Source organism: Eucyclogobius newberryi, unplaced genomic scaffold (assembly GCF_026437365.1).
Source record: "Eucyclogobius newberryi isolate DKJ021-1_F unplaced genomic scaffold, fEucNew1.0.hap1 SCAF_17, whole genome shotgun sequence".
NCBI classification, from domain to species: Eukaryota; Metazoa; Chordata; class Actinopteri; order Gobiiformes; family Gobiidae; genus Eucyclogobius; species Eucyclogobius newberryi.
The window spans coordinates 27,930,571-27,958,332 of NW_027315801.1; the positions used below are offsets into that span (position 1 = coordinate 27,930,571).

Below are 27,762 nucleotides of genomic sequence, written 5' to 3' on the forward strand. Positions count from 1 at the left end.
ACCAAATAACAAATGGACCGTATGGATAAACTCATGCCTGAGAAGAGTTCTTGCGTCACTTCGACTACTAAAAACACAATTTTGATTTGGATCCGGGAAATTCCCACTTCTGCATCTTCACGTGGGAGGACAAATAAACTCAAATGACGGTGTGGACTGTGTCAGAAACCCCCTCCTCTTCGCTCGCTGTGTTTTTGTTTTTGCTGGAGGCTAATTAAATCAGTTGTCACTCACTAACTGGCAGAGATGTGCGGTTAATGTGATAAACGCTACAGGTCATTGCTGCAGCTGTTTAGATTAAATGAATCTCAAGTGACCTACACAGTCAAAGCTTCTCATTTTGCCTTTTCCTCTGGTCTCCAATTGTCCATGTTTGGGGGACAGACTGGATGGACAAGACAAGATCTCCTTTGCAGCTTAAATGTCTGTGCCACTTTCCTTTTTCTCAATTACATTATGCAGTTAGTGACTGCAGGAGTGCTCTAAGCGCATCCAAAAATCACAAACATTCATGTTCTGTTTTGCCTTCAGTTTGGAGGACATGGTGCTATCTTTATCCCTGCCTGTTACCAGCACTTTCTCTGCTCCAGCAACTGCCGTTTCATCTCCACAATAAAATCTGTGGTATTTTTAGACTAACCTCCAACTCTTTCTGTCAACATCTAAAACGCTCAAGTACTTGTGCCTGTTTTTTTCTTCTTTTTCCTTTTTCATCACGCTGATGCATTACCTCATAGTTCAACGCAGTGATAGCAAAGTGCGTCATGTTTTTCTTCAGGCAGTTATGATTTGAGCTCTGCGTTTTATAGACGTAATAAATGTCTCTTGACAAGAGGCAGGTCTGTGCACAGTGTAACCATATCACAGAACTGGAAATATGTTGAATTAGTTTAATAAGATAAGATAAGATAAGATAATCCTTTATTGTCCACACATGGGGACTACAATACTACCTTTGTGGTGACTTTTGTAGTTGTAATAGCAGTGACAGTGGTAGTTTTCACCAGCGCTTTTATTTTTTTTACATACTAGCCTATTTAGTAAAACAGAAATATATAAACGTCTGGTCAGTGTAATCCCTCATTTGTCCAGGAGTGTTCCGTCGTAAGATCCGTTGTAGTCATCTGGACACAGTTTGGGAAAAATAAGACGTTTGATTTGCAGAGCAGCATGAATCTACTGTATACATCTTAAAGAATCCCTCTTTAAACAGAAACTAATCAGGTAATCATCGGTGATGAGGGAGCTGTCATCTAACAATAGGATTTCTATGGCCCATTACATGGCTGTTAGGGGAACAAAGATTAGCTTCAGGAAAAACTTAAAAGTGTGTAAACAAACGGATTAACAGGATAGGCTATTATCAGGAGCTTTGCCCGGTGGGCGGGGCTTACTCAGAGTAGGATAAATGTGAGTTCTCTGACGAGATCCGCAGATTGAGAATTACTCTAGGATGTTGAAACATCCTGTTTTTCAAAAATACTGTCCAGATTCTATGATATACAGTAGTTGCTGAATCTAAGTAGGCAAACAAACTGTAAATAACATACAGCAATAGCTGTGTAAAGTGCAAAGTACTTATTTAAATAGCACATTTGACAAGTTGTTTTAGTCCGTTTTTTGGGGGGGATTTTTTTTTTTACCATCCTATTAATCTTTTCCTCACCATGATTTCATTAAGAAAAAGCCTCCAGAACACATTGTGAATCTTTACAAGTTTCTCTTTTATTATTATCGGTGTACTGACAATAACAATGATGGTATAAAAGAAAAATCTCCATCATACAAATTTCAATAATCAAAAGATAATATGCCAATACACAAACAGATACACATAAGGCTGACATAAAATGTTGTGGCTTCAAATGGCTTCAGGTCAAGGAGAACTAACCCTCCTTACAATCAGGAATAATTGTAAATTTAGCAGTATTTTTTTTTCTTTTCCATACATTATTATAGTTTGCTTTCCTACAAAATGAGTGTTTTTGGAGCGGGTTGTGGCTCTAGTTTGGGGGCCATTTACAATCAGTACTGTAGGCATCATTACAATCCTTCAACTGTTTAGAGACAAAGACATTACACAAAGATGGATGCAATTATACCATTTTATGATGATAAAAGTGATGTACTAGGAAGTATTTTGAGCACTTGTAAATGAAACCACAATCACTTGTCCACAACCCCTCCAAAGTCTTGTTCTCAACTCTAGCGTCTGTAGTGATTCAAGTCCTTATAATTAGCTAAAACACTACACACAATATTTACAATGTGTTTTTCTTTTTTGTATGTTGATATTAACTTTTTTCACTGTTTTCAATTAAAACATTTCTCTTATAAAAATAAAAACGTAAACATAAAAAACAAAAAACACTGCAATAAATTAATAAGCTTAAGGCTGCCAGTTTCATCAGGCGCGTGGTAAAACAGCCTACCATCATTAAAACCGGCACAAAATGGATCTGAACAGGAAAGCTCAACAGGAGTCAAAGGTCAAGTCTGTTTTCAAATGAGCAGCAGCAAAGCCTGGTTTGGGTCTATCACGAGACCACAAGATAAACATATTTAGGCATGCTCTTATAAGGTTTACCATCCATTTCTTTAAGATTTTTGGAAAGATAAAAAGACATGCTCCTATTTGGTTCCCCTTTTTTATCACATGGATTGTTTTGAAAAGATGGCAATGGCTGATGCAGCTGCCGGTTCAATGCAACAAACAAAACAAAAAGGCAAAACAGTTTTGTCTTTTTAGTTCACATTTGGCTTCTGCTATAAGTCCATTTAGCTTTTAATTTAAAGCAATGGCAAATAAAACTGTAGATAATATAGATCAGGTTGAATAGAATAGAAAATTAAATTTGTTATAAACTATACATAAGCCATTTCACTCAAACACACAAGGAAAAGAAAACTTAACACATACAGTAAGTCACTAGGGTCCATGACTGTCACAGTCACCTCTTAGTGAGCGGCTACGAGGCACACAGCGTGCTCCTGAAGCGGCAACAGCTTCATTTTACAATGAGATGGACTCAAGATTTATCCTATGTCAGTACGAAGGAGAGTGGATTAAACCATACTCGGTAAACAATTTAGGAATGTCTATTAATCTTTTTAATTTTTGCAAATTGTTCGAATACCTTTTCTAATAATAAGCTAATCATTATGACAATAAAGGATACCTTTGTTGCACATTATGAGAACTAGTACTACAGTTTACTGCTTTTGCCCTTGGTGGCAGGAATTTGAACTGAACCTCTAGAAAAGCAGAGAAACCATGGTGAAAGGTAAGCTCTGGAAAGTCAGCACCATTGATCATCAATTAGTCCACGATGTGTTTAGTGAAAGACAGAGACCACTAGCTCATTTAGGCGTCTTGCTTTTCCTGTGGTTGTCACACAAAATGGCTTTATCAGATATAATACATGTCAGGGTACAAGGCCGGTCCATTTGATTACAACGTATCAAAAAATAATAATGTTGGCAAAATACATACAGCTGTGGTTGCTCAAATTTGACAGCAAAACATTTCAATGTTGAATCGAACTCACCTATGCCTTTCTTACTTTATACTGAAAACAATCTGGCAACCACAGATGCCATTATTTTCCTGTCAAATTTTTATTTCATTGCACAATGTAGAAAAGATGGACCACTTCAAGCCTCAAAACCCCACATAAATACATATTAGGAACTACAGGTTTCAGTGCATCTAACACAGTCTGTCATGTGAGCCGCCTATTTAATTATCACATCAACTGCAAGAAAATAGAACTCAACAATTACATAAAATAATTCTTAAAAGATCAAATAAATAAAAATGAGGTCCAGCCTCTTGTTAATTCATTGTGGTAACATAAACAATTAGCCACATATTTCCCCCACAAGACACATCTTATAAATGCATACAAGGCGATTTGTGTGAAGTTTAGCTGCATGACTAAAGAGACACCGATGATGAAGGTGTTCTTGTGATTACAAAATGAACTAAGTCTTAAAATAGTGGTAAATTACTGAAAATCAACACTGTTAAATACACAAAACAAAAAGGGACACTGTGCATTGCTGTTCTCCAGTCCCACAGGCTAATGAGTGGTTGATCACCTGATGTCTATAAAAGCATTAATATGTGAACTTCCCCAATCCATGTTAACAAGACACACATCAATGACTTAATAAGTGGAATTATTTCTACAGTTACAGTTTATATGCATACAGACACTAAACTCAGAATATTGTAACTGTGTCAATATGCTAATCACAGTACACTAGGAGGCAGATGATATGCTGTGTGGCCCCCCCAAAATGAAGGATCTACAACTATCTAAGCTGCTTATGTGATCAGAAGATGAATCCTGTGTTGAGCATGGACTGACTTGTTGAAATACCACTGAAATGATTCCACTTTTCCACCGCATTCAAATTAAAGGATGTATAGAGTTACTGGAAAATCGTGTTGTTTTTTTTCAGCTGCAGTGAAGCAAGGCCCGACCGACATTTCACCAACACAAGACGAATGGAAAAACACACACACGCTTTGGTAAACACCAGTGACAATGACAATGCGATCAAGTAATAATCCCCACAGCCTCCTAAGTGTGAAAGTGAGTAAACATTATGGAACCTAAAATAGCCATCTCTCTCTCTCTTTCTCTTGCTGCTCCGTTTTCACACACTGCGCACACAAACCTGCCCAAAGCGATCGTCAGTGCCACTCATGCGCAGACAGGCCATTTGCATAGCTCCCCCCCCTCCTCCTCTCCAAACACACATGCTCTCGGGGTTGTGAGGGGATGGCTACGTTTGTTAGGCAAAAGTGTGTTCAGCGGTTTGCATACCCAGTCGCACCTTTCGAAGTCCAGAGGCTAAGCTAGCACCCGGCTATTGCATCTGGATACTGTGAGGAAGTCAGCGCCAAGTTCTGAGCTGTCTGGTATATTACAGCGTATTATTATCATTATTGCTAAACGTTGATACGGTCACGCCCACAAGCCCACGAACATCTGATTCTCCTCTATGCAAACACAAAGACGTCACAGTAATTAAATGGAGCAATGAATATATTAACTATTTCAATAAAACAGTCACTCTATTACTTGTCTCTCATATATTTGGCATACTATCTGCAGAGCCAGCTGCAGGAGTCCACGCGTCACCCCACTGCTGAGTATTGTACGTGTGCATGCAAATATTCTTTACTGCATCTGTGAAAGTCAGAAGTGCAAGAGCAGAGCAAATCCCCAGGACAACGTCAGCCCAGTAAAATGTGTGCATGAATGTGCGAGGGGCTATTTTATTTGAGCAGAGCCAGAGCCGAGGATTGTGGGAAATTGATGCTGAAGGCCAAAAATGGTCTGAAAAGGCATGTGAAGACTACAATAAGCACAAGTGAGTGGAGTGATGGATAATGGCACAGATTAGCGCAACATTGATCCTCATTTTAGTATGATTTACAAAAAACTAAACAAAATCAACAGAAGTTTTCTTAACAGTGGTGTGACTGTTGTGACAATATGGCTGCTGTCCCAGGGGACTTCCCAGCGAGGGTTTTGTTTTTTGCAGTCCAGCTGAAAGTGTCGGTCAGTAGTCAGCGACCAGAGCAAGTTTCCTGCTCAGGCCGACTGTGATGTTGGTGTACAGAGGCCTCCTGGACACTAGGGGGGAGTAGTTCAGGTTGTTGAGGCCATCCACTTTCTGTCGCTCCTTTGAATGGCGCAAAAGACTATACCTGTAAAAAATAAAACAGAAAATAATTACAAATGGTAATAGATAATAAATGAGGAGTGAGTCAATTCTTCTTGCTTTTAAAAATTAATTTGGGGTATGTTTAATCTTTTGCAGTTGCAGTTGGTACGATTGGTATGAATGGTTCAGTTCAATGGTTCAAGTGAGAGTGACGTGACAGTTGTGAATCAATAAACACTTCCATCGAACTGGAAAGACTGGTTTTGTAATGCTACATTGTTCATACACGTCGGCGAAGTGGAGACTAGCAGATTACATAGCATACACAACATAATAGCTACTTTAACTGCGAATTACTTTGAAACAAAAATGTCTTATTTTTTATTTTATTCACTCCACTCGTTTCATAACCAGATTAATACAAACCCATCACTGCACACTGTATGAGAAGGTAGGTTGGCACTCTGTTGAAATACCACTGAAATAATTCAACACTGTTTTCATAAAGGACTTGATAGACAGCTCGATTATGTCACATGTTTGTTGAATTTTAACACTAGAGCTCTTAATACAACATCTCTTTACTTAAAGGCGTAATGGAAATTTTTTTGGCCCAAATCTGAGTCTTATTTCCTCGTGGCGTGGGCTGCCGATTAGTCCTGCCACGTATCAATCATAAAACGCACCTACTGCTCACCTGCAGCCGCGTCGGCTTGTCTCCAAGAGAGCAGCACGTTTCTGCGTGTCTAAGCGCATGGATCTATCATAATATAGTTCCCTCAGTATACGGGACAAAACTAAGACAGAGAAAGTCAGTTCGAGCTGACTCAGAAGAGACTACGGGAGATGTGATACGATCCGTCGCGCTGATAAACAAACGCACTTGGCTTGTTTGTGCGTCCGCACGGGGGGAGTGCACATCGCACTTCTGCCCGAGTTCTCAAAACAGTGAAAAATTGTCCAGTATGCCTTTAAAAAAAAATACCACAACAGAACTGAAATAGGAAAAAGGTCTTTGGTTATTTTGCTGTTGTTATAAATGGAATATTGTTAACCCTGCGACAAGCTGGCCCCGCCCAGGGTGTACCCCGCCTTAGGCCCAAAGTCACTGGGATAGGCTCCAGTCACCCGTGACCCCTAATGGGAACAAGCGGTAGAAAATGTATGAATCAAAAATGAATAAAATGTATGTACGGTAGCTAAAAGCTAAAATTGGACACATTGGTGATGCAATTGCATTTTAATAATCTGGTGATAGACATTTAGACATTTTTAATCTAGCTTGTTTTGTTTTTGATTGTAAAGCTTAATGATTGAGTGTTGTGTGAATCAAAAGTGAAATTCTCAGTCTAATGGACAATTGAGTTAAAAGGTAAAAGTGTTTTTTTATGTCTGAAGTTGAACACGCTATTTTACTATACATATTGAAGGCCATATGCAGTGTACAATTTACCACTTAGTACAAATTTACCAATTTATATGACTCCAGCGTTAAATATAACAATTTGATTATCAGACCTTTTCTGTTTTATTGAATAACCAAACAACAGTACAAGTGCTGAAGCATGATTGGAATCTCGCCCTGAGGTACATCACATGCAACCGCTTTAAGAGCTTCAAAACACAGAAAGTCACTGCTTCGGGCCTTTCATGTGACTGCTTTGCATCACATGAGCTTAAGCCCCCGATGCCATTCTCATGGACCAGGGTAGAGTTTTAGACCCACCTCCCCAAGAACTGGGCCTCTCCGCGATGGTGGTGTGGGATAGACTTGTAGCGTCCTTGGCCTCCTTGTGGGCGGCTCACTGTGTAATTGGCGTAACGCACCCTGTACAAACAAAGTTACTCCATGTCAATCCATAACACACACACACACACACACATTTCAAGCAAACACAAGTATCTCAAAGATATGCATTCTATTCAATTTAAATGTCCACGATCTGTAGAGCAAACACAGAAATACAATCATAATAATATAATGGTTATAGTAAACAGCAAACACAGCTTTATACATTCAGCCGGCTTTGAGCTGCAAAGTTAGACAACAGTGCAGTGTGCCAAATACAAACAGAGAAGAAAAGAGCTTTATTTGCCCAGCGGTTCACAAACTGTGGTTCTCTATAATGGCACTAATGGCCTGGCTTTATACTTCATACAGCAAATATGAAAACAAACTAAACATTTGACTTTTAAACCATCTTTACTATATCAGAACAAAACAAAAAAATCCCTTGAACTAAAAAGAAATTAGTCAAAATGTCCAATGGGTCAAGATGCCAATGTTGCTGAATGTCTCTTCCCACTCTTCACCCCATGTCAATCTGTACTGTCCTGTCAATGAAGCCTCCCATAGCAAGAGTAGCACATACTTGATCTTCATGAAAGTGATGACTAAGTGAACAATTGATTTCTGGGAGATTTTTTTCTTTTTTTTGGTCCAAATATTTGTCTCGTTGTATTTTGAGTCAAAAGTTCACTAAAGCCAATGACACCGACACACACGATTCGCCCGGGTCAGTGACTCTTTACGTCAGCGCCTCCTCACCTGTTCCAGAGGTCGTCGTCCTCTCCTCCCCAGCCCCAGAACGCGTTAGGAAATCCATTAATCTTTTTGAACTGCTTCACCGTGAGGCCACTGACACCGCCGAAGAATTCATTATACGGAAGCCTGGGGGGACAATGACATTAAGCATTACAGATTAAGGAAACAGATACTTGTAAATCTCAATGCAGGCTGGAGGGAAGCACTTACATGTAGGAGTACTTGTCAAGTTGTACTGCAAAGTGGCGGGGCATGTCTGTGCAGCCATAGTAGTTTCTGTCGTTCTCCATGAGGTGGTCTACGTCATGAAAGATCAGACAGTCCCAGTCGAAATCCTTCATGGCCTCCTTATAGCCAACATTAAACAACATGGCTCTGTTGAATGGCTCTGTGCCATCCTGGAGAACAAATGTTTCGATATTGAAGGTAATGATATGAAACCATACATAATATTGGAACATTGGAATGATTTGTATAATTTGATTAATCTTTTGTTTGTGTCATGTACCTGTTCAATTACATAAAAGGCAAATTGGAGTCTCTGTTTTTGCAACACGGGCACCAGGTGACTCAGGAGGATGGGTAAGTGTTCATGACGGTTTCTAAATGGAACTAGAATTGCCACCTTAAAAAACACAGAAAAACGCAGAATTCATGAGATTGTAGAAGATGAAATTACAGACACAATCACAGTCACTGTATAGTAAGAAGAGTGAAAAGGTAAATCAATTATGAAAGAAGGTTACACAGCGGAAACGCTAAGGAACATTTGGCTGAGGAAGAGATGTATTAATTGACACTGCTCTAGGGCAGTGTGTGAATAGACACACCGACAGATGGTATGCATTCCAGATAAAAGTAGAGCATAGAATAAATTATAACATGCTCAGTAGCATATTTGAACGATCCTGGCATTTGCAGACTGTATGTTCTGGATAAAAAGATTGAACGGTTATAAATGGGTTCTTGACAAGGCCTGAAGCACCTTTTTTTCTGTCCAGCTGTGGGACATACCTAATACAATACCAAAATACAAATTTGTATATCAAATATTCTTAACAAACATAGGGAAGGCCTTTGACAAGTGTTACATAATTTGAAACAGAACTACATTTAGAAGCAGAGAGCATTTCAATAAGATCTGCCCTCTTTGTCCCGTAAAATGGAGTGAAACCCCCTCGGCAACACCAGCTCACACGACCTTAGATCTGATGTATGTATGTATGTATGTATGTATGTATGTATGTATGTATGTATGTATGTATGTATGTATGTATGTATGTATATATATATATATATATATATATGTATATATATATATATATGTATATATATATATATATATATATATATATATATATATATATATATATATATATATGTATATATATATGTATATATATATATATATATGTATATATATATATATATATATATATATATATATATATATATATATATATATATATATATATATATATATATATATATATATATATATATATATATATATATAAAATTTAATTATATTATATGTAATTGGGTGCTTGACGTGCAACTCTCTCCAGTCAGATCTAAGGTCGTGTGAGCTGGTGTTGCCGAGGGGGTTTCACTCCATTTTACGGGACAAAGAGGGCAGATCTTATTGAAATGCTCTCTGCTTCTAAATGTAGTTCTGTTTTAAATTATGTAACACTTGTCAAAGGCCTTCCCTATGTTTGTTAAGAATATTTGATATACAAATTTGTATTATATATAATAATTATTATATATAATACAAATAATACAAATGTATATATATATATATATATAATTCACAAATAGAGTCCTCTAGTTGTGACCATGACCCTTACTTTCCACCGGGGTAAGCAGTCTTGGGGCTTCCAGTACCCTCCCATGGTTATTCCAGGCTGCACCTCCAGCAGTGACCTCTCCACATCCTCCAAAGACACCTCGCTCATGTTAACATCGAGCCTACCCACTGTGAGAGCAAAAACAAATATGTAGAAATTACAATCTGACTGGAACTGAGCATAGTAAAAGAAGCAAGCCGCCACTAATTGCCCTGGAACTTAAATTGTCAATGCATTAGTTGCAATAACCACATTCTGCATGCATTGTGAGTGTAATAATGCAGCTAGACCATTTAAACGATGTGTCATTAGAAGGAGCAGCATAATAAATCACTTAAAGCAATCTAGCTTGGCGGTTTGAAATGCTTCGGAGATATTACAACATTACAGCATTGGCAGAAAGTGCGATGTTAAAAGCTAAACCAAAGTGAAGAACTGTACTTACTCATAGAGGGCAGCCTCTCAGGGCAGAGCTGTGATGGGAGGTAAGTGAAGCCCTCTGGGAGGTATGAGGGGGGCGGGGCATCACTGTCACTCACGTTAAAGTCATAGGGGTAGTCTGCAATATAATGAAATGCATTAGTTAGAATATGTGTGTAAATGAATGGGGTTAGACGTTACCTGTGCCGTTGGTGTAGGCGCCCCTCACCACCTGCTCCAAGACCTGAGCTCCGATGTTCTTCATGTTCTCCCTGATCTGGATCCCTCTGGCTTGGACCATGAACACATACTCATTCACTGTGGACACAAAGGACAACAGGGGCCCATGTTTAGAGAAGCAGCAGAAGACAACTACCAGCAACGAGACACTGGTTCTACAGAACAAACATGAACTTGTACCACGGACCATGGATCAAGTTTAAAGATCCCTTTTAAAGAAGACATATTATGTATTTTTCAGGCGTTTAGTATTTAACACGAGTAGATTATCATTGTACATCATGTTCATTGTAAACTGCGTAGTTGTTCAAAACTGCGGAGCTGATAAGACTCTTCATGGGAACATTTCACTGTTAACAAGCTGCAGATTGTGATTTAAATGTTTTTATTTTTGAAAAGTGGCATTTTAGCACCCAACATTTGTCACTCTGAGTCTTAATTTTTCCGAATAATCACAACTAAGTACAAGGATGTGGGCAGGGATAGGGGGTAGGTGAAAACAATGAACATGAATCAATCAAAAATACAACTTAGTATTAGAGTAAACTAATGATGAGGAAACACCTTAAAGTTTATTGCATAATATGTCCCCTTTCAGGTCAGACTGTAGACCAATCATCATTAAAGAACCCACTGAAACTAATCATGGCCTGCTTAAGCCTGCTTTATGGTCAACATTCATCCCTGCTCCAGGCAATAATACAGAGAATACAAATATTTTTACATAATGATGCCTTTTTACTAGCCGTTCCAAAGAAGTATTCAAAACAAATGATTGCCATCTTACAATACAAATAAACAAAGGGTGGGAAACCTATAACCTGATTGGCTGGTGTAACAACAACCAACATCATAATCTTTGCATTACATTTGTGCACAACAAAAACAAGAGTTCTGAATCTGTGCGACGCTGACGGACGGCCACGTAAATAAATGTAAAAACGCCACATCTGTAACTAATTGGTTCATATAGAAAATGAATTGTCCATATGGTGGGACGAGATAAGCGGTCAAGTGCTCACAGTAGTTAAAGCCGGTCCACCTGATCCGCCCCAGAATTTAATGAGGGCTTCCCGTCTACACACCGGGAAAGGACACCGGGCTCACCAAAGGAATGTTAATCTGTAGTGGCTGAAGGAGGAAGTCTGCAGGAGGAGAACTTTGAGATATACCTTAGTTAATGAATATGAAAGGTGAAATGTTCGGTCAACAATCAAGTATAATTAGCCAACTGATTAACTTTGATCCTAGGTGTGTGCTTAAGACCTATAATAGCAGGAATAGGTTCAACTGTCGCCACCAACTGGAAAAACTGAACAAATCAGCATGTTAAAGTTATTCCTTTAAAATAAAAATGCCCCACCCACCACAAAAGTTACTTAGCGCACCTTTAAATGCCCACTGGGTTAGTCCAAGGACAATACCATGTCTTGTGACAGTCTCATTGTGGCATGACTTTGCCAGCTTGTCTTTGTGTGTTTTTGCTTAATTCCTGTGAAGTGCATGAACTGACCCAGATTCAACCACAACAGACAGAGTGTTTTCAGAGTGATGGAACAAAGAGCAGGGATGTGGTCCGACCGTGAGTCATTATGATACTCCAGACACCTGAAGTCTTTCTCTCCACGTGTCTGTGCATGGGAAAAGGCACGTCACTACAACAGAAAGAGGAGAGGTGACAAATTCAGAGTAAAAGTAATCCGAGACAGACGGGTTCACATGGGGTTGGTTTCTGTGCTACTACTGACAGAAAATAGTAGATCGAGTTCACATTTGACTTCTTCTTTGATGCAGATATCGTTTGCATAGTTCTGCGTGACTTCATGCAACATCTCTCAATCAAATCTTGACAGTATATTACGTAAATACTGAGATACATTTTCCATCACATTTGTTCTATTTTAGCGCTAAGTGCCTCGCTTGCAGTCCTACAGGCAATATGTGTTTATCTCAAGTATTGTATACTGATGCATTGAGCAGGATAGTGAAGGATGTTTAAGGAAATTAGCAGTGGTTCTCAGGAAATAAATAAGACCAAGCAATTATCTACACATTTCTAGAATTATTCAATGTGGACAGGACCAGAATTGTTCAAAAAGTAAACTGATTTAAGTGTAGTTAATCAGGACTAAGTGTGATAAGTAGGGATGAGACAGAAAAGTGCGTTACGATTTTTGTGAGAATTAATATTGCCATTTTACAATTCTGTATTCCACCCTCTATGGGGTTTGCTATTGGCTGGCACATATTCATAGAACTATAGTTACGTGGGTAACTGGCAGTAATTCACAATTACCATGACATAACAGAGGAATTCACAAATAGAGTCCTCTAGTTGTGACCAGCTTTATGACATCAAACTTTCTGAATGATTAACTTAATCTCATAAAATGCAATTATATGCATTAGTTCTTGCAATTACAGTGTGACCTGAATGATCAGATTATTGATTAATGTAATAATCTTGACACCCCTATTTATAAGATAAGATAGTCTTGAACTAAACCTGGCCATAAAGTGTGCAACCAGAAATCTGCAGAACGCCAATAGAACTCGTCTTATTCCACAAGAAAAACAACAAAACAAGAATAACTACCGGTATTACATATGAATGTAGAATAGCCTTTGTCCACCTTCATAAGTAGGCTCGAGCAGGAGCCACAGGGGCAGACACAGGGGCAGACACACATGGCTCGCTGATGCCCTCGAAGACGCCGCCATATGATGGAAAAATACTTAGAGGCTGTGGGTGAGGCCAGTCCTGCAGGCACCGACATATTTAACACGCTGTTGTCCCGTTTGAATGCCCGTCAGACACATGGAGATGCATTATTGAAGCAGCCCATGCATACATAACCATTTGCCACAGTAAAAGCCCTCCAAAAAGAAAAGAATGACAGAGGCTGGGCAGTATTGATAAATGTATATCTTTATTATAAAAATAGATGAACAACCATTGAAACAAATCACTTCAATAAGAGATTAGCTTTTATTGGTTGTGTTTTTATTTTATATTAAATGACCAGCTGAAGATACTTACTAGGCTGCATTTGTTTATTGTTCAGCCTAACCAAGTAACTTAATGACAAAAATGTTACTTTTCTAATTTGCTCAATTTTAAGAAATACATTCCTGGTTACCAGTACTCCTAATGTGTTGTTGCATTGCTCTTAATTATAGTTTTGAGTTTGATCAAGTTGCTGCTCTAATGCGCTCTAAGGTGGCACAGGACACTTTGCTCTGCGTCAGAGAAACTGAAACATTTACAGAAGAGTTACAAAGTGGTCTTTAGAGGAAAGCCCCGAGAACTGATAAAACTAACTAAAAATGCACTAAATGATTCAGTTGTAGTCATCTGGACTCTGTGTGAGTGCATTGCTTGGTAATAGTAATAGCATCGTAGTAAATTATTCAGAAATGAACTTAATAAACTATCAATTTAAAGTAACATCTATATATTCTTGTTATGATCCCGGAGGCAAAAACCCAAAAGCAGTCCGGATAAGGCAAATAAGAATTTATTTAACAAAAAGTTCAAAATCCAAAAGGTAGGCACAAAGGCTCCAAAAAGTAAAAAAAAATACACAAAATATCCAAACTTCCAAAAAACCAGAACTGAAAGGTACAAACTTGCTCAGGTAGACAGACAAACAAGGCAGGCGCAGGACAGGGCAGGAGTACAAGCAGGACAGACATCAAGTGACGAACAGACCCGGAACAAAGGGGAGACAGAACTTAAATACACACAGAGAAGCAGGTGATTGGTGGGAAACAAACAAGTGGCAGGAGAAACTAATTAAGGTAACGAGAAGACTGACAGCACGTGAGGGGCGAAGACACAAAAACAACAATGGGAGCACATGACAAACACAAGGGGCACATTGGAAATGGAGTCTCTGCAGCGCGGGCACTAACATATTCTACTCTAAACAAAATAACGTCATAGCAGAAAACATTAAATAGGCCGTCTCCACCTCTCATTGCACAGTTACAAAAAATGTATAAAATGACAATACAGCATTTATCCACTGTGGCGCACCCAAGAAACCCACAGCAACGCAAGACCATTAGCGTAATGACAACCGGCTCTGAATACATACGCACTAACATCTTTACTGGGGGCCAATACATTACCACTCCATATATAACCCACCCCCTGGAGCCATCATGCCTGACAGAGGACCTTGAATGACCGTGTCCTCCTCAATGGGACAAGCTGTGCTCATGCCAGGTCTAGCCCACCTCCTCTGTCCACTCCCTCGCTCTCTCTCCCTTTCTTTCCCTCTTTCTTTCTCTCTCTCTCTACATATCTTCTGCCACTTTCAGTTTATCTCTTCTCCTCCTATCTCTCCTCTTCATCTCATTGTGTCGCTGTCGAGGTAATGTGGTTTGGATCATTTTGTGTCAAGTCCGTTTGGGGCTAAGTAAATAAAGTGCATGATGGATTGCAGGCCGACATACACAGACACAGTAGATCCACGCTGTACAGTAGGTAGTGTAGCGAAGGCAGAATGGCGACTACCAAAGCTTGTATTCGGCTCGGATTGACGTATGAATACTGACATAGTTTATTTTCAGTTATCAACACATATGATAGGAGTACAGGAATGTATATGGCCCAGAGTGACAAGGTCTGCAGGATTCGGAGTTGCATTCCTCAAGAAAAATGCAAACCGTGTAATTGAAGAAATACAATTCTGTCACTGAGATAGAAGTATAAGTAGTGCAACATAAGTCAGAATTACTGAAGTTCAAAAAGGTAAAAGAATTCAAGATGAAACTTTGAACTTCAGCTATACAATTCATTTGCATCTCACATAAACCAAAGGGCTGGAAGATAATATATGGTGATACAACTCTAATTGTGATGACAATCTGATATTTTGCCAAAGTTTCACAAATTTTCTCAAGAAGGAAACTCTACTCTCAAATACAGACATGTTTCCCACCCACACCTGTTATTGGTCAGTCTCAGCAATGCCCGGAGTGAGGGAGGCGGATTCAACCAACTAGATTTAACCAACTTGCTAACTTTGGGAGAGGTAAAGCTGAGGTGCTGGAGACGGCTAGACTCGATGTACAGGTTTTGGTGAACGAACGTTAAGATTCCTTTCTCCAACTCTAAGACGAGCGTTGTTGTTTACAGCGTGGATATAACCATTATGTCATTGTAAAACAAAAGTAATGTCACATCAAAATATTACCAGTTGTAATAATAATAATCAATTTTATGTAAATGTTGTGAAAAACCTCTTATTCACTCTGGCTGTGATGACACGAATATCACACAATAGGGAACGTAAAGTAAATCAGTTCTTTGTGGCACAATTATCCACAGATTTCTCCGCTGTGCTCTCGTCTCATGCACGTACAAGTTTTATGTTCTGTGAAGAGGAAACTATTCCATAGTACATCCTGAAATGTTTCAAAGCGGTCTTTCTCAGCGTTTTGTGTACTTTTATTAACATTATAAGAATAAGATACATAATAGGAATAAGAATAGTAAAAAAAAAGCTTTTAAAAAATGCCATCACTGAACCAAAATTTGAAAAATCGGCCATAGAAAACCCATCAGTCGACTTCTAGGATCAATTATCTTTACAGGACTAAGTTTAAGTAGATAATGCACAGAATTAATATCAATCAACTTAAAAGGAGAAGAGATCCGAGGCACTCCGATATGCTTATAGTAGTTTATTAATTAAACGCCAACGCGTTTTGGACTTGCGTCTTCATCGGGGCACAGTTTAAAACATTGTAAGAAACTTGATTAAAGCCTTTCACGACTGAATAAACAAAGGATGTTCATTGAAGCTAAAACACATCTGGACTAAGGAGGTCAAGATTAAATCAATAATAGTAATTATTGAGGTCACAAAATACAATTTTGTTTAACCTAAAAAAATTATAATTGTGAGACTTGTCGGCAACAACAGTAAGTGATTTCACTTTGATCTATGCTCCCACATCCCTACTCTGGACTTCCTTGCACTTCTTTCACACAAGCACATGCAGGTGCTTTCTCCTGCTTGCACAGAGCATAAATACTACAGAAACGGTTTGAGGGACACACCAAAAGTGCCCCTGACCGCAGCTGCTGCAGTGGTGCAGGCCTCAAAAAGGAAATGCAATTAACTTCACATGGATAGCTCAGCAGTGGGAGGCGATCGCTGCTTTTCTGCTGGCTCCGTGATAAGCACTACACCAGCACCCCCCCTCTACTATACCTCTCCACAAATGCCTTCTACAGTGGTACAGTAGTGTGCACTCGCTCAGACACACGCGCTCGGGACCACACAAACCCTCATAGCTTTCAGGCATTAAACTGTCACTCCGGCAAAGGCATATTTTTAGTGCCAAAGCATATCGGTGACACTCTGCATTCAATTACAAGCTAGAAAATGGGGCAAGCATACAAATGAATGTACAGTATGGCAGCTTTTAAGATAAACTGATGCAGCTATCAAGGAAATAACAAGTCTGAATTAGCCTTGCATTTTGTTGAAGCCTATTTGAATCCCTTATTGGAAAGTAAACAGCTGATTACTCAAAACATTAGCGCTAAATCTCTCGCAATTAGCCGCTGCAATGACCCTAATTTCACATTACTGACAAAGCAAACGTGTGGAGTAAAGATTTATATGTGGTTGTTTTCTGCAGGGAGGCATGTGAAATATGTGTTCTGTTTCTTGATTATTATTGGACTTCATACGTACAAGGAACAGGGCTTCTACCTCTCGTGACCCTGGGTAAGTGAGGCGAGGAGGATCAATACAAGCACGCACTCACAGCATCTGGTCAGTCAATACTAAACATGCGGTCAGTAATGCCATGTGTGTTAGACGGCACCCATAAATACTCATTTCATGATGATTTTAAGAGCGACTGATGTAAGACAAGGCAAGGTGAGGGATCTTCAAAGCATTAAAATTAAAAACAGGGCCAAATATACACACTTTTAGATTTTGTGAGTTTGTATCACCAAACTAGATGCTTTGTGCACAGGGGATGTGTAAGAAATCCTTTAATTTTGTAGTCATTCATTTTGTTGTTTAAGGCAAAATGATGTTGCCGTGAGAAACAAATGGACCAAATTCAAAGTTTTGGGTTATACTATGTGTGGGGGGGGGATGGTTTGTGATTCATTTCCTGTCTTGAAGTAGAAGTGGTTTAGTTTTGTGGCTTTCCAAACGCTACCTACAGAAAGGTTTACACGCTATTTCAGTTTGTCTAACGGCTCTTGATAAAACAATACATTTGCGCGGCAAACCTTGTGTTTAAGGCACGGTTCAAACCCTCTTTACAGACGCGCAGAAGATGCCAATGGTGCTTGGATAAAACCAGCCAGTATGACTTTTTTATATTATATATTTATTTTCTTCAGTTTCACGTTTTAACATGATACTATCATGTTATTTCATGATAGTAAAAAAATTAAAAAAAAAATAACGTGATAATACCAGTTTTTGAAAAAAAAATTAAATAGAACAAATTTAAATCTATATAGAAAGAAATAACATTAATAAATATCATGAAAATGGAGAAAATTGGCCGGTCTACGCTTCTGTACTTTTTGTTTATGTCGTAGTTAGTGTAATTTGTGTGTCATCTAAGGATTGAATTCAATGCCAAGCCTTTTTTCCCCTTGTTGTCACCAGGTTAGTCATTGTTTAGGACTCAGTACTGCTGAGTGTGGGGTTTGGCTTAGATTAGGGTAATAAACATGTTGTTAAATGGCCAGATGTGATAAGATGGTTGCATACAAAGACCAAGCAAAAGTCTATCCATTGAAATGGTTAATTTGTTCATGTGAGCAGGGACAGCACCCTTCAAATCAGCTTTCCCAAATTCCCTAAATCACTCCTAGATTTTAAGTAAACTTGTTTAACTTATGACCACTTTGTGACACAAATCCTCTCAAAAGCACAAGTTAGCACTTCCTGCTTCAATTACGTTTTCTCCCATTTTTGTCATTATTAGTCATATTTGAATGTCTGTTTTCCTTACTAGTGCACACCTAGAGGGACTGTCCACGCTCATGTACACGTACATTACACTACACAACTGGTGCAATGAAATCACATGATTAAATAGATGAGAGAAACTATGAAAACTGCTTTCTAACCAATGTTGCTATGTTAACCTGAATGTACAAAGAATTGGGTTGATAAGATTTGTGTTGACATGGCTAAACAGTGCTATGGGGCATAACAAAGATGACGAGATTACCCAAGTAATAAAAATATGCAGGCTTTGCTTGTTAACCTGAAGTAGCATGCATACAGAGGTCCAACTCCAGTAATATGGTCACATGACTGCTGGTCATAAGTGGATCATGCGGCTTCCTCCAAACCCACAGCTTTTCACAGCACATAGCTCTTTTATACCGCACCCAGAGGTCTACACAGAATACACATCCTGAATGGATTAACCAGATTTTTAATGTGTTTAAAAATACAGTACAGGGTTTTTGACAATGGACTCATTCATTATGGAAAAATCATTATCACAATTATTTGCCTCTTAATCGACATGGTTTAACAGACAATCCTGTGGATTGGAGGTGAGTAAAAATTAAAAGGAATACACTGGATTTTTATGTTAAATGACAATGACTAAAGGCCCATATTATCCATTAATTATTTGTATTCAATACCAAAAAAGTCACATTGAAAACCGTAATCGTTCAATGTGATAAAAAAACAAAAGAATACCGGTAATAATCTTGATTATTTCAATATGATTTAAATGGTGTCAAACAATAGCACGTGGAGAACTACTTCATATTTTGTGACTCATGTTTGACTCATGTTTTAAAAGCCTGTGAATTAGACAAATGGCTTTGCTCCTACCCTAGTTGGACAGGAAACCCACGGCAGCCAAAAGGCAGAAGTACGGATGTGACGTCAGCACTTTTCACACTGGCGCCGGGCCCACTTCCTCCTCAGAACACCCTCACTACTGCTTCCACCGGCCGACAGCTCACAGTCATCCATTCATCTCAAATGTACCACTTTCTACAATTGAATATTACTAAATTTAACTGAACTTACCATAGTTAACAAACTTCCCTTGGACAGTACATGAGGGAACTTGCAGTATGTCCACATATTGTTCAGTGTTTTGTCAGAGATGACCTTGAGAAATACAAGTACTTCGACCAGTTTTAACACACTGTTTCTTGTTTGTGTAGTAGTAGTCCACACTGGAGAAAAATATACATTTATTGAAACTATCCAAAATGTAAGGGTGGAAAAATTATACTGATAATATAATATAGATAATTCAACACTCTTCCTCCAATAAGTAGTTCCCTTTTAAAAATCAGGAAGTTTGCATTTTGGCTTGTCACCTTTTATCATATGCAAATAGAACAGCCTTCAAAAAGTGTCAACTCATAAGCGTGGAATATTTTCTTTAGCGTAAAGTTGAAAGAATGTAAAAATACTCCAGATCTACAGCATTTCTGGATAAATCATAAATGATAATGACTCTTTGCAAGTGGGTTATAGTGCAGAAGGTCTGGTAATCAAAAAAACTTGAAGTACACACTTGCAAAGCACAGTATTTATTCTGTCATTTTACATTAATAGATTATACACGTCTGCTTTTAACACAGTTTTAAAAGGCCCCTGTTAATCAATGCTACTAATCAATTGATTAACCTTCGGGCCGTGAGTGCATAGTGCTATCGTAGCTAAAAGACAGAGCGGAGCATTTATCACTGTAAGCGATGCTGAACTTTTTCCTATTGATACTGAGAGAATTGCAGATAGTTGGCAGGGAGTGGCGCTGATAACATGCAGTCAAAGACACTCTATGGAACAAGTCACATGGGAGATATATTTTAGAGATAGAGAGAGACTTATTACACAAAACCAACGTGGAAGGAAATTTTACCCATCTTTTGGTCCGTTCAGAATCCCTCTCCATTTTATATATATAATATTACTGCATTTACTGGTATTACAAACACTACCACTCATCACGATTGGGCTGTTAGTGTTGTTATGATACCAAAATGTCAAATTTGGAATAGGCTCAATTCTCAATACCAATTTCAATACCACAATAATTGAAAAGTGTGAAAATAATAGACATTTGAAACACAAAATAGCCATGAGGTCTAATACTAGTTCTGATTAAGCTCAAGATCATTCTTAAACTGTTCAGGAAAGGTCACTGTTTGTCCCCTTTATGTGATTTTTTTTTCTATCGATACTTGCTCAAATGAGTATCTCGTTTCTAGTTTTGTTCATAATCATTGATTAGTATCTGAATTTCAATTCTAAGGGCTGTGAAAACTGATCCCGATTCTTCTGTATGCGTGATTGAAAATATGTGGATTATAGCTTTCCCTTTATGTTTTACATGCACAGGAGTTTGATAGTTGCTTTTTATCAGATGGTTGACTAAAAATAATTTTAAGTGGTTAAAAGTTTGTATTTGTTTGTGTTCAGACAACCGAAGCCTCACCGCAAAAGATTTTAGTCAAATAATAGGCATTTATTCCATTGCAGGTGCAGTTGCATTAATTGCAATTAAAAAAAAAAAAAAACTTCCTTGCTTGCTGTGAGAGAGATTGTCTGAAGAGTTCATGGAGCCATTTTGCGTGAAAGATTCCACAAAATGGAATAAACCTGATCGGACTCCAAAAGGGAATGATCCAAATGTGTTATTTACAGTCCATCTTCATAGATACACACCAACAACATCCACCACCAAAAATCTTACGCAGTAATACTTTAATTTTTTTTAATTGTTTTTCAGGTTTAATTGTGATCGAGCAAATTGCAGGGACAAAATAATACTACTAATAATAATGGTCACACAGCAGAAAACCTTTTTACAACAACAAATACTACCAAAATACTGGAACGACATCAACAAAATATCAATTCTAAATGGAAACAACATAAAATAAACTTTTTGGAGCTGAAGCTAAATACCATATTATGCACCAGCAGGGACAGCACAAGTCCAGTGGCAGTTGATTTTCTATCTTGTACTCGTCTGTCTGTCCATCTGCTCTGTCCCTGTGTGGCTTTGGTTCCCACGAGACTTCATGGCACAGAAACAACCAGATGCACTACAGAAAATAACAAACGCTACAGTAATATCACAATGCTTGTCATTTTAAATGGAAAACAGATCAGAAAGAAGTCACGGTACAGTGCAAATATAACCGGGCATTAAACATTTATATTTTTATTCTGTAATTTGATTCTGGCAGTTTATGGAACATTAACTCTGTAGCACTCTCATTAGCACTCTGTAAATTGTTTAGCCGAGTACAGCATGAAGGACCTTCACTACAGAAGAACCGCTATGACTGAACACTATGTTTAATCTAAGCGTCCAAATTCAATCAAATAACAAGAGTAGTGGAACTCAAATGGATCCAACACAGCAATGAGGAGGGCTGGATCTATTGCTCGATGGTGGTTTGGATAATTTAATTTCCATTTCCAAGGTAATGCTATTATTTCATTAAGTAAATTATAGAGGGCATGATCAGGAGTACTGTGACAGCCCGAGACCACCTGTTTCTTTTTTCAGACAGTAATAAACCTTTTGCTGATCAAGGCCTGGTGCAGAAATATTTGTTGGAAATGCAAGGTTTTATATATCAATACAAAAATATATATATATATATATATTATGACAGTGTTCTGGTTTGAAATGATTTACCAATAAATGTTCGGGCAATTATTGCGGATGGTGAGGTACAATACAATTTATTATAATGTTCTGGTTTGTTATGACAGTACCTCAACAACTACTAAAGTACTTCTGGCAATCTGGAACTAAATTCATAGTAGATTAATAATTCTACTTTTTTTTTTTTACCAGGCCAGAATTTTCCCCCAGTTCAATAAAAACCTAATTATAAGTAAAACCTAAATAGGATTTGAACAATATTTTCTATAGTGGAGTCAAATGCATTACACCATAGAACATTGTGCAATGAACATCCTTCTTCTTACCCAAGATCACTGCCCAGCCCTGTCTAATCCTCCATCATCCCTCTGGTTTTAAATACTTATCAAAACCACATCATAATTAGGATGCTAAAAAAAAACCTCATAACAATCTTGTAAACCTGGGGCCTCCCTCTCTTCTATCCGGCTAGACTGTTCTTGTGCCATTGTGGTGCGCTTCCCTGATGCACATAAGCCAGGTACATTGTGTATAAGAAAATATGAAACGGTTTATGAGATCACACTTGATTTAGGAGGTGCACAGCAGGTGGTGACTTTTGACTGAAAAAATACTGAGTCAGCTGTGATGCTACTGTTAATGCTGCCAATAGAAACATCCACTGTATATCCACTTAATAACTAATACTCTATGTAAAAGACAAAGGGCTAACTGACGTGACTACAATAACTACCATTATTCAGTGCTCTTATTGCCATTACTGCAGCAATTATTTAAACTGCTAGTAAAACCAGCAAACAATTTTGCTAAATTTTATAGTTTGTTGAAAGCCACTACACAACCATAAAATTACTATTTATTTACTGCCATAGATAACTAACAAACTACTTACATTTCTGAGCTAAAGTACTTCTGCAAGGAGAATGTTAGATGCTTAAAAGAACCTCTACCAAAATATGGTGAATAGCTTCTCATAGCTGTTTATCAGAGAGACTAGAACAGGCTTAGAACGTTCCTCTGTGAAATCGTTTATGACCAGTTAGGAACAGAAATAAAAACCTACAGTTTCCCAGCTACGCAGCCCTTGGAGCAGCTTGAGCATATCCTCTTCCATTATTTTTGTTCACCTGTGTTTGTTCATTGCTGTTCACATGTTTTTCTCCTTCTACTCCCTCAGGGAGTGGTGCCGTTTCAGGCTCTGCTGATGACGACCTGTAGATCTGGATGCTACTCAACTGCCTCTCTACTCCAGATGAATGGCTCCTCATCTGCCTGGATGAACTGTCCTGCGAGATGAACCACCCTGTCCATCCATGGGAGTAGGATATCTCCTTCACTGTGGTTCTCCCAGAGTTTTTCTTTTTCTCCCAAAGGGTTTTGGAGTTTTTCCTTGCGAAGAAGGAGGGTCTAAGCCTAAGGAAGGGGGATGTTGGGACATTTGCTAATTTCCTATGAAGATTGTTTAATGCGTTTTTCACTGTCGGCCTTCGAGGCTGTTGTGATTTTGGGCCGTGACCTTAACGCTATATTGAATTGAATTGAATTAAGATACATGAAAACTACTATGGGCATCCAGTAAGCCTGATCTTGTTTTCCGTTAGCATGTCATACATATAGTAACAAAGAAGCTTTATCAATTAATTCACTTGTTAGTCACTTCTAGCAAGTCTCTTTGTTTGTGGTTTGATTGTTTATATTTGCTGCCATAGTTGACCAAAGCTGCTAATGTGGAAACCTGAGGGCAAGCACTGTTGATCAACTGGAAACTATGGCAACTCGGTTTCTAATGACAACCTTTGTGTTTGTTTTATGGGGATTTTACAGTCAAAGCAGTGGCAGCAATATTTTAGAAATCAATGTAACAAATGCACTGTGCAATGACCATTGTTCGTGATGTTCAGTCAAAACTGTGAAACTGATCCTCTCATGAAAGTGGATTTGGGAGAAAATAAAAGAGAAAGGCTTTTTGAACACAAGGAATCCCGGAACAGAAAATATCTCTGTCTTAAGTACAACTACACAACTCAATTAGGAATCTATGGACGTCAGACATGATGAGCACAGTGTTTATCTATTTTGGTCCGTGAAAAGGGTTAGCTAAATGTTTTGTTCAGCCTTAACCCTTCGCAGATACAGGAAAAGCTCCATAGAGCCTCACTGATGCTATTTTGTAACGGAGGGAGGTTTATGTTTTTGCCACTTTTTATTTTAATTGAGTAGATCAATTTGACCAGGATCAAGCAAAAGGGATGGTGCTTGAGGCCAACCTAATGGTGTCACTCAAGCTCATTATAAGTATTTCAATCATCGAGTACCGTATTTTCCGGACTATAAGTCGCACCTTTTTTCATAGTTTTGGCCGGAGTGCAACTTATACTTATATACTTATACATATACTTATACTCCAGAGCGACTTATATGCGTTATTTGTTATTTTCACACTTGCAACCGCATTTCATACATAACTTATATATGTTTTTACTTGTACTTCGGTGCGACTTATAGTCCGGAAAATACGGTAACTTGTTTTAGGCCTATGATACGCAATGAATTCAACAGTTTGTGTAGAGTGTCTAGCCAGCGTGTATTCACAATTGGACGGGAAAACACAATAGGTGCGCAGTGCATTACGTCACCTGCAATCTAGAAGCGCACCTGTCGTCCCCTTATCTTATGACCACTGCCGAACACATGATTCCAGTAACCACGGTAACCCTAGCCAACACCAGCTCTGAGCAGGACGGTAGGGACGGGATTCTCCTCAGGATGATTAGGTTACATAAATAATTAGTGACCCAAACACAAGACAACCATTGTGTCTGTGACAGGAGCCCTCCGCACTTCCTCCCCTTCTCACCTCCGCCGCTCTGCCATCTGTTCCCGGGGCAAGACGACGTGCTGGTCATTACTGGCGACATTCATCGGATTAGGGAAAATACAGTTACAGTAGTCACCTCATTCCACCTCGCCCACTATTGCCTCTTTTTGCGACGGGTTGGCACTTCCGGTTGAGCAGGAATTCCGTTCACGAAAGCCTCGCCGTTGAAATACGCTATAAAGTGGATTGATTTGTGTAAAATGTTCGATGTTCATGTGCACCAACAAGTCAACACTGCAACGTTTCTCTGGGCAGCTGTAGTTGGTGTAGATGTAACTTATTTTCCATTCTAGACAAATACAAGTAGAAGAAGGAACATGGCGATCCCGCAGCAATTTCCAGAATAAGGTGGAGAGTCATTCAAGGTCTTTTTAATTCATCCTAATCCCACATCTGAATTTACCAGCACTTTAAAGCCTACAATTCGATATCCAGCAATTTAATACATTTTTTGACCCAGCGCAATAGAAAGGTTAAAAAAATAAGTACAATTTTACCTATTTCTACTCAATTCAAGGCCAATTTCATGTTGAATAGCCTGTCTGTTCGATATAAAAACAAGCCAATATGACAATAAAAATCTTGTCTTAATCGAAACCATGTGGCTATATTTGTTTTCTCTGATATGTTCATGATTCAGAGCTTGAGTCAGAGCTGATAAATGTACTAAAGTGACAATTTTTTAGAAGCTTTTTTTTTTTTTTGCATACCCCACAGTTTAACAGGTCGAAATAAGCGAATCCTCCCACCGCAGGTTGTGAGACAGTGATGTACTGGTCAATTTCCTGGCATCTGGAGCTAAACATAAGAACACACAAGATGCCATTAGGACATACTCCCACAGCCCCCCCTCAGGAGTCATGTGAGCTCAGGAGGATAAAAGGGCTGAACTTAAAACTGCCGTTGATTCACACAACACACTCGTGCTCGGAAACAGTCTTATCACCGTGCACAATGAGTCCTGTTGGTGAAGTGGGTATTAGCCAACTTTTGGAATGACTTTGGTTGAGCAAATACAACTGTTTCAACAACATCAGAAAGAGACCATCCGACAAATGTGACGTGGTAAAACTGTGTCAACAAATGCAGAAATCCCCACCGAAACTTAAAGATGGAAGGCTAAAGAGTGAGAGAGTTGACGCATAGTATTGACGTTCATTATGGGATCTTTCGAACACTGTTCATTGGCAGAAAGTTCACTCATCTTCCGAAAAAGGACTTAAGCGAATGTAAAAAGCTTTCAGGTTGTATCAAAGACGTAACTAAAAAGGTAATTGGTTTAACGTGGGAGTTTCACAGTGAAATGTCAGGTGCAGCAAGTGTGTTACTATGGTACGGTTGATGATGAATGAATTAAAGTTCAGTCAAATCAAGATCCAAACATTTCAAATAATCAGTGATACCTCTTTTTAATCACAGTCTGGAGCCAATCATTACCAGGCATTAAAAGCATGTTGATTAAAAACAGATTTTCAGACGTTGGAAGAAATTGGGCACAAATTTCAAGTTAAAAATTCAACATAACCGCTTGAAGTTGTGGTCAATTATAAAGTTTTGTTGCAAAACATTTAAGATGCGACTTTGGAAACCTCACATTCAAATTGCATTCATTTTGAGATAGGTTTAAATGTTTGTCTAATTATTATTTTCTTTGGTGTGATCGTATCTGTGAAAAACTATGTAAAAAATTAGAGGAGGTCTAAAAAGTAATCGCTCCATCTATTTCATCAATACAAAACATTCCACCCAAAGCGCAGACAGACAGACACACAAACAACATAATTTCAGACATTTAACAAAAAGGTGCTGTTTTTTTAATTTGTCAAATCATAACTAATGTGTAAACTAGACAAGTTTTGCCTTTGTACAGTTGCTAGGTAACGTATGTCACTTCTGCATGTCCAACGAGGTGGTAAAATGAACTTCTCAAAAATGATTAAACTAGTGATAGCCTTGTTAATACGTTTAGCAATGTTGTGTGGAACAAGTAGTGTTGTATAAGTCGTATGGGGCCTAACCCAGCGTTTCCGTAAGGATTGATTTCAGATTTCATAAGAAGATACATTTGAATAATATTTAACATAACTTTGTAGTTTTTGGCAAATCAATATCAATATATTATATAAATATAATTTTCCTAGTACCTGATTTAAGGGGTGTGAAACAAAGCTAAGCTGTACTAGAGACAGGAATCAACAGACCAATTAACGGATTAAATCAAACATGGGCAGCACTTTGTATTTTTGTCCTCCAAATTGACAGAGTAAACATGCAATTGCTCTAGACATTTTTTTCCAACCTCAAGATACGCATGGGGCAGTTGTGGTTTGTGAGGCACACTATACAAGCCATTTTCAGGTTGAAGTTAGTGTACTTTTAGTATGTTCTGAACATGAGGTTGTGTATAAGAGCATGAGACGGAGGGGTTGACTGTCACAGGGTCAATGAAAGACTGTAAGAGGATTGCTGCTGCTGCTGCCTCT

General features: G+C 38.5%; 1 protein-coding gene across 1 annotated transcript in view; it reads right to left on the bottom strand.

Annotated features, from left to right (window-relative positions):
• Positions 1-1,700: 1,700 nt before the first annotated feature.
• b4galt5 (UDP-Gal:betaGlcNAc beta 1,4- galactosyltransferase, polypeptide 5) overlaps positions 1,701-27,762 on the bottom strand; it is a 31,154-nt gene continuing 5,092 nt past the window's right edge. Inside the window, exons 2-9 of the mRNA XM_072449777.1 lie at positions 10,702-10,818; positions 10,526-10,639; positions 10,081-10,208; positions 8,736-8,852; positions 8,438-8,625; positions 8,231-8,353; positions 7,409-7,510; positions 1,701-5,725 (exon numbers count right to left, since the gene is read on the bottom strand). Coding sequence (XP_072305878.1) covers positions 5,578-5,725; positions 7,409-7,510; positions 8,231-8,353; positions 8,438-8,625; positions 8,736-8,852; positions 10,081-10,208; positions 10,526-10,639; positions 10,702-10,818 — 1,037 coding nt within the window. The 3' untranslated portion in view covers positions 1,701-5,577. The remainder of the gene's footprint in view (positions 5,726-7,408; positions 7,511-8,230; positions 8,354-8,437; positions 8,626-8,735; positions 8,853-10,080; positions 10,209-10,525; positions 10,640-10,701; positions 10,819-27,762) is intronic.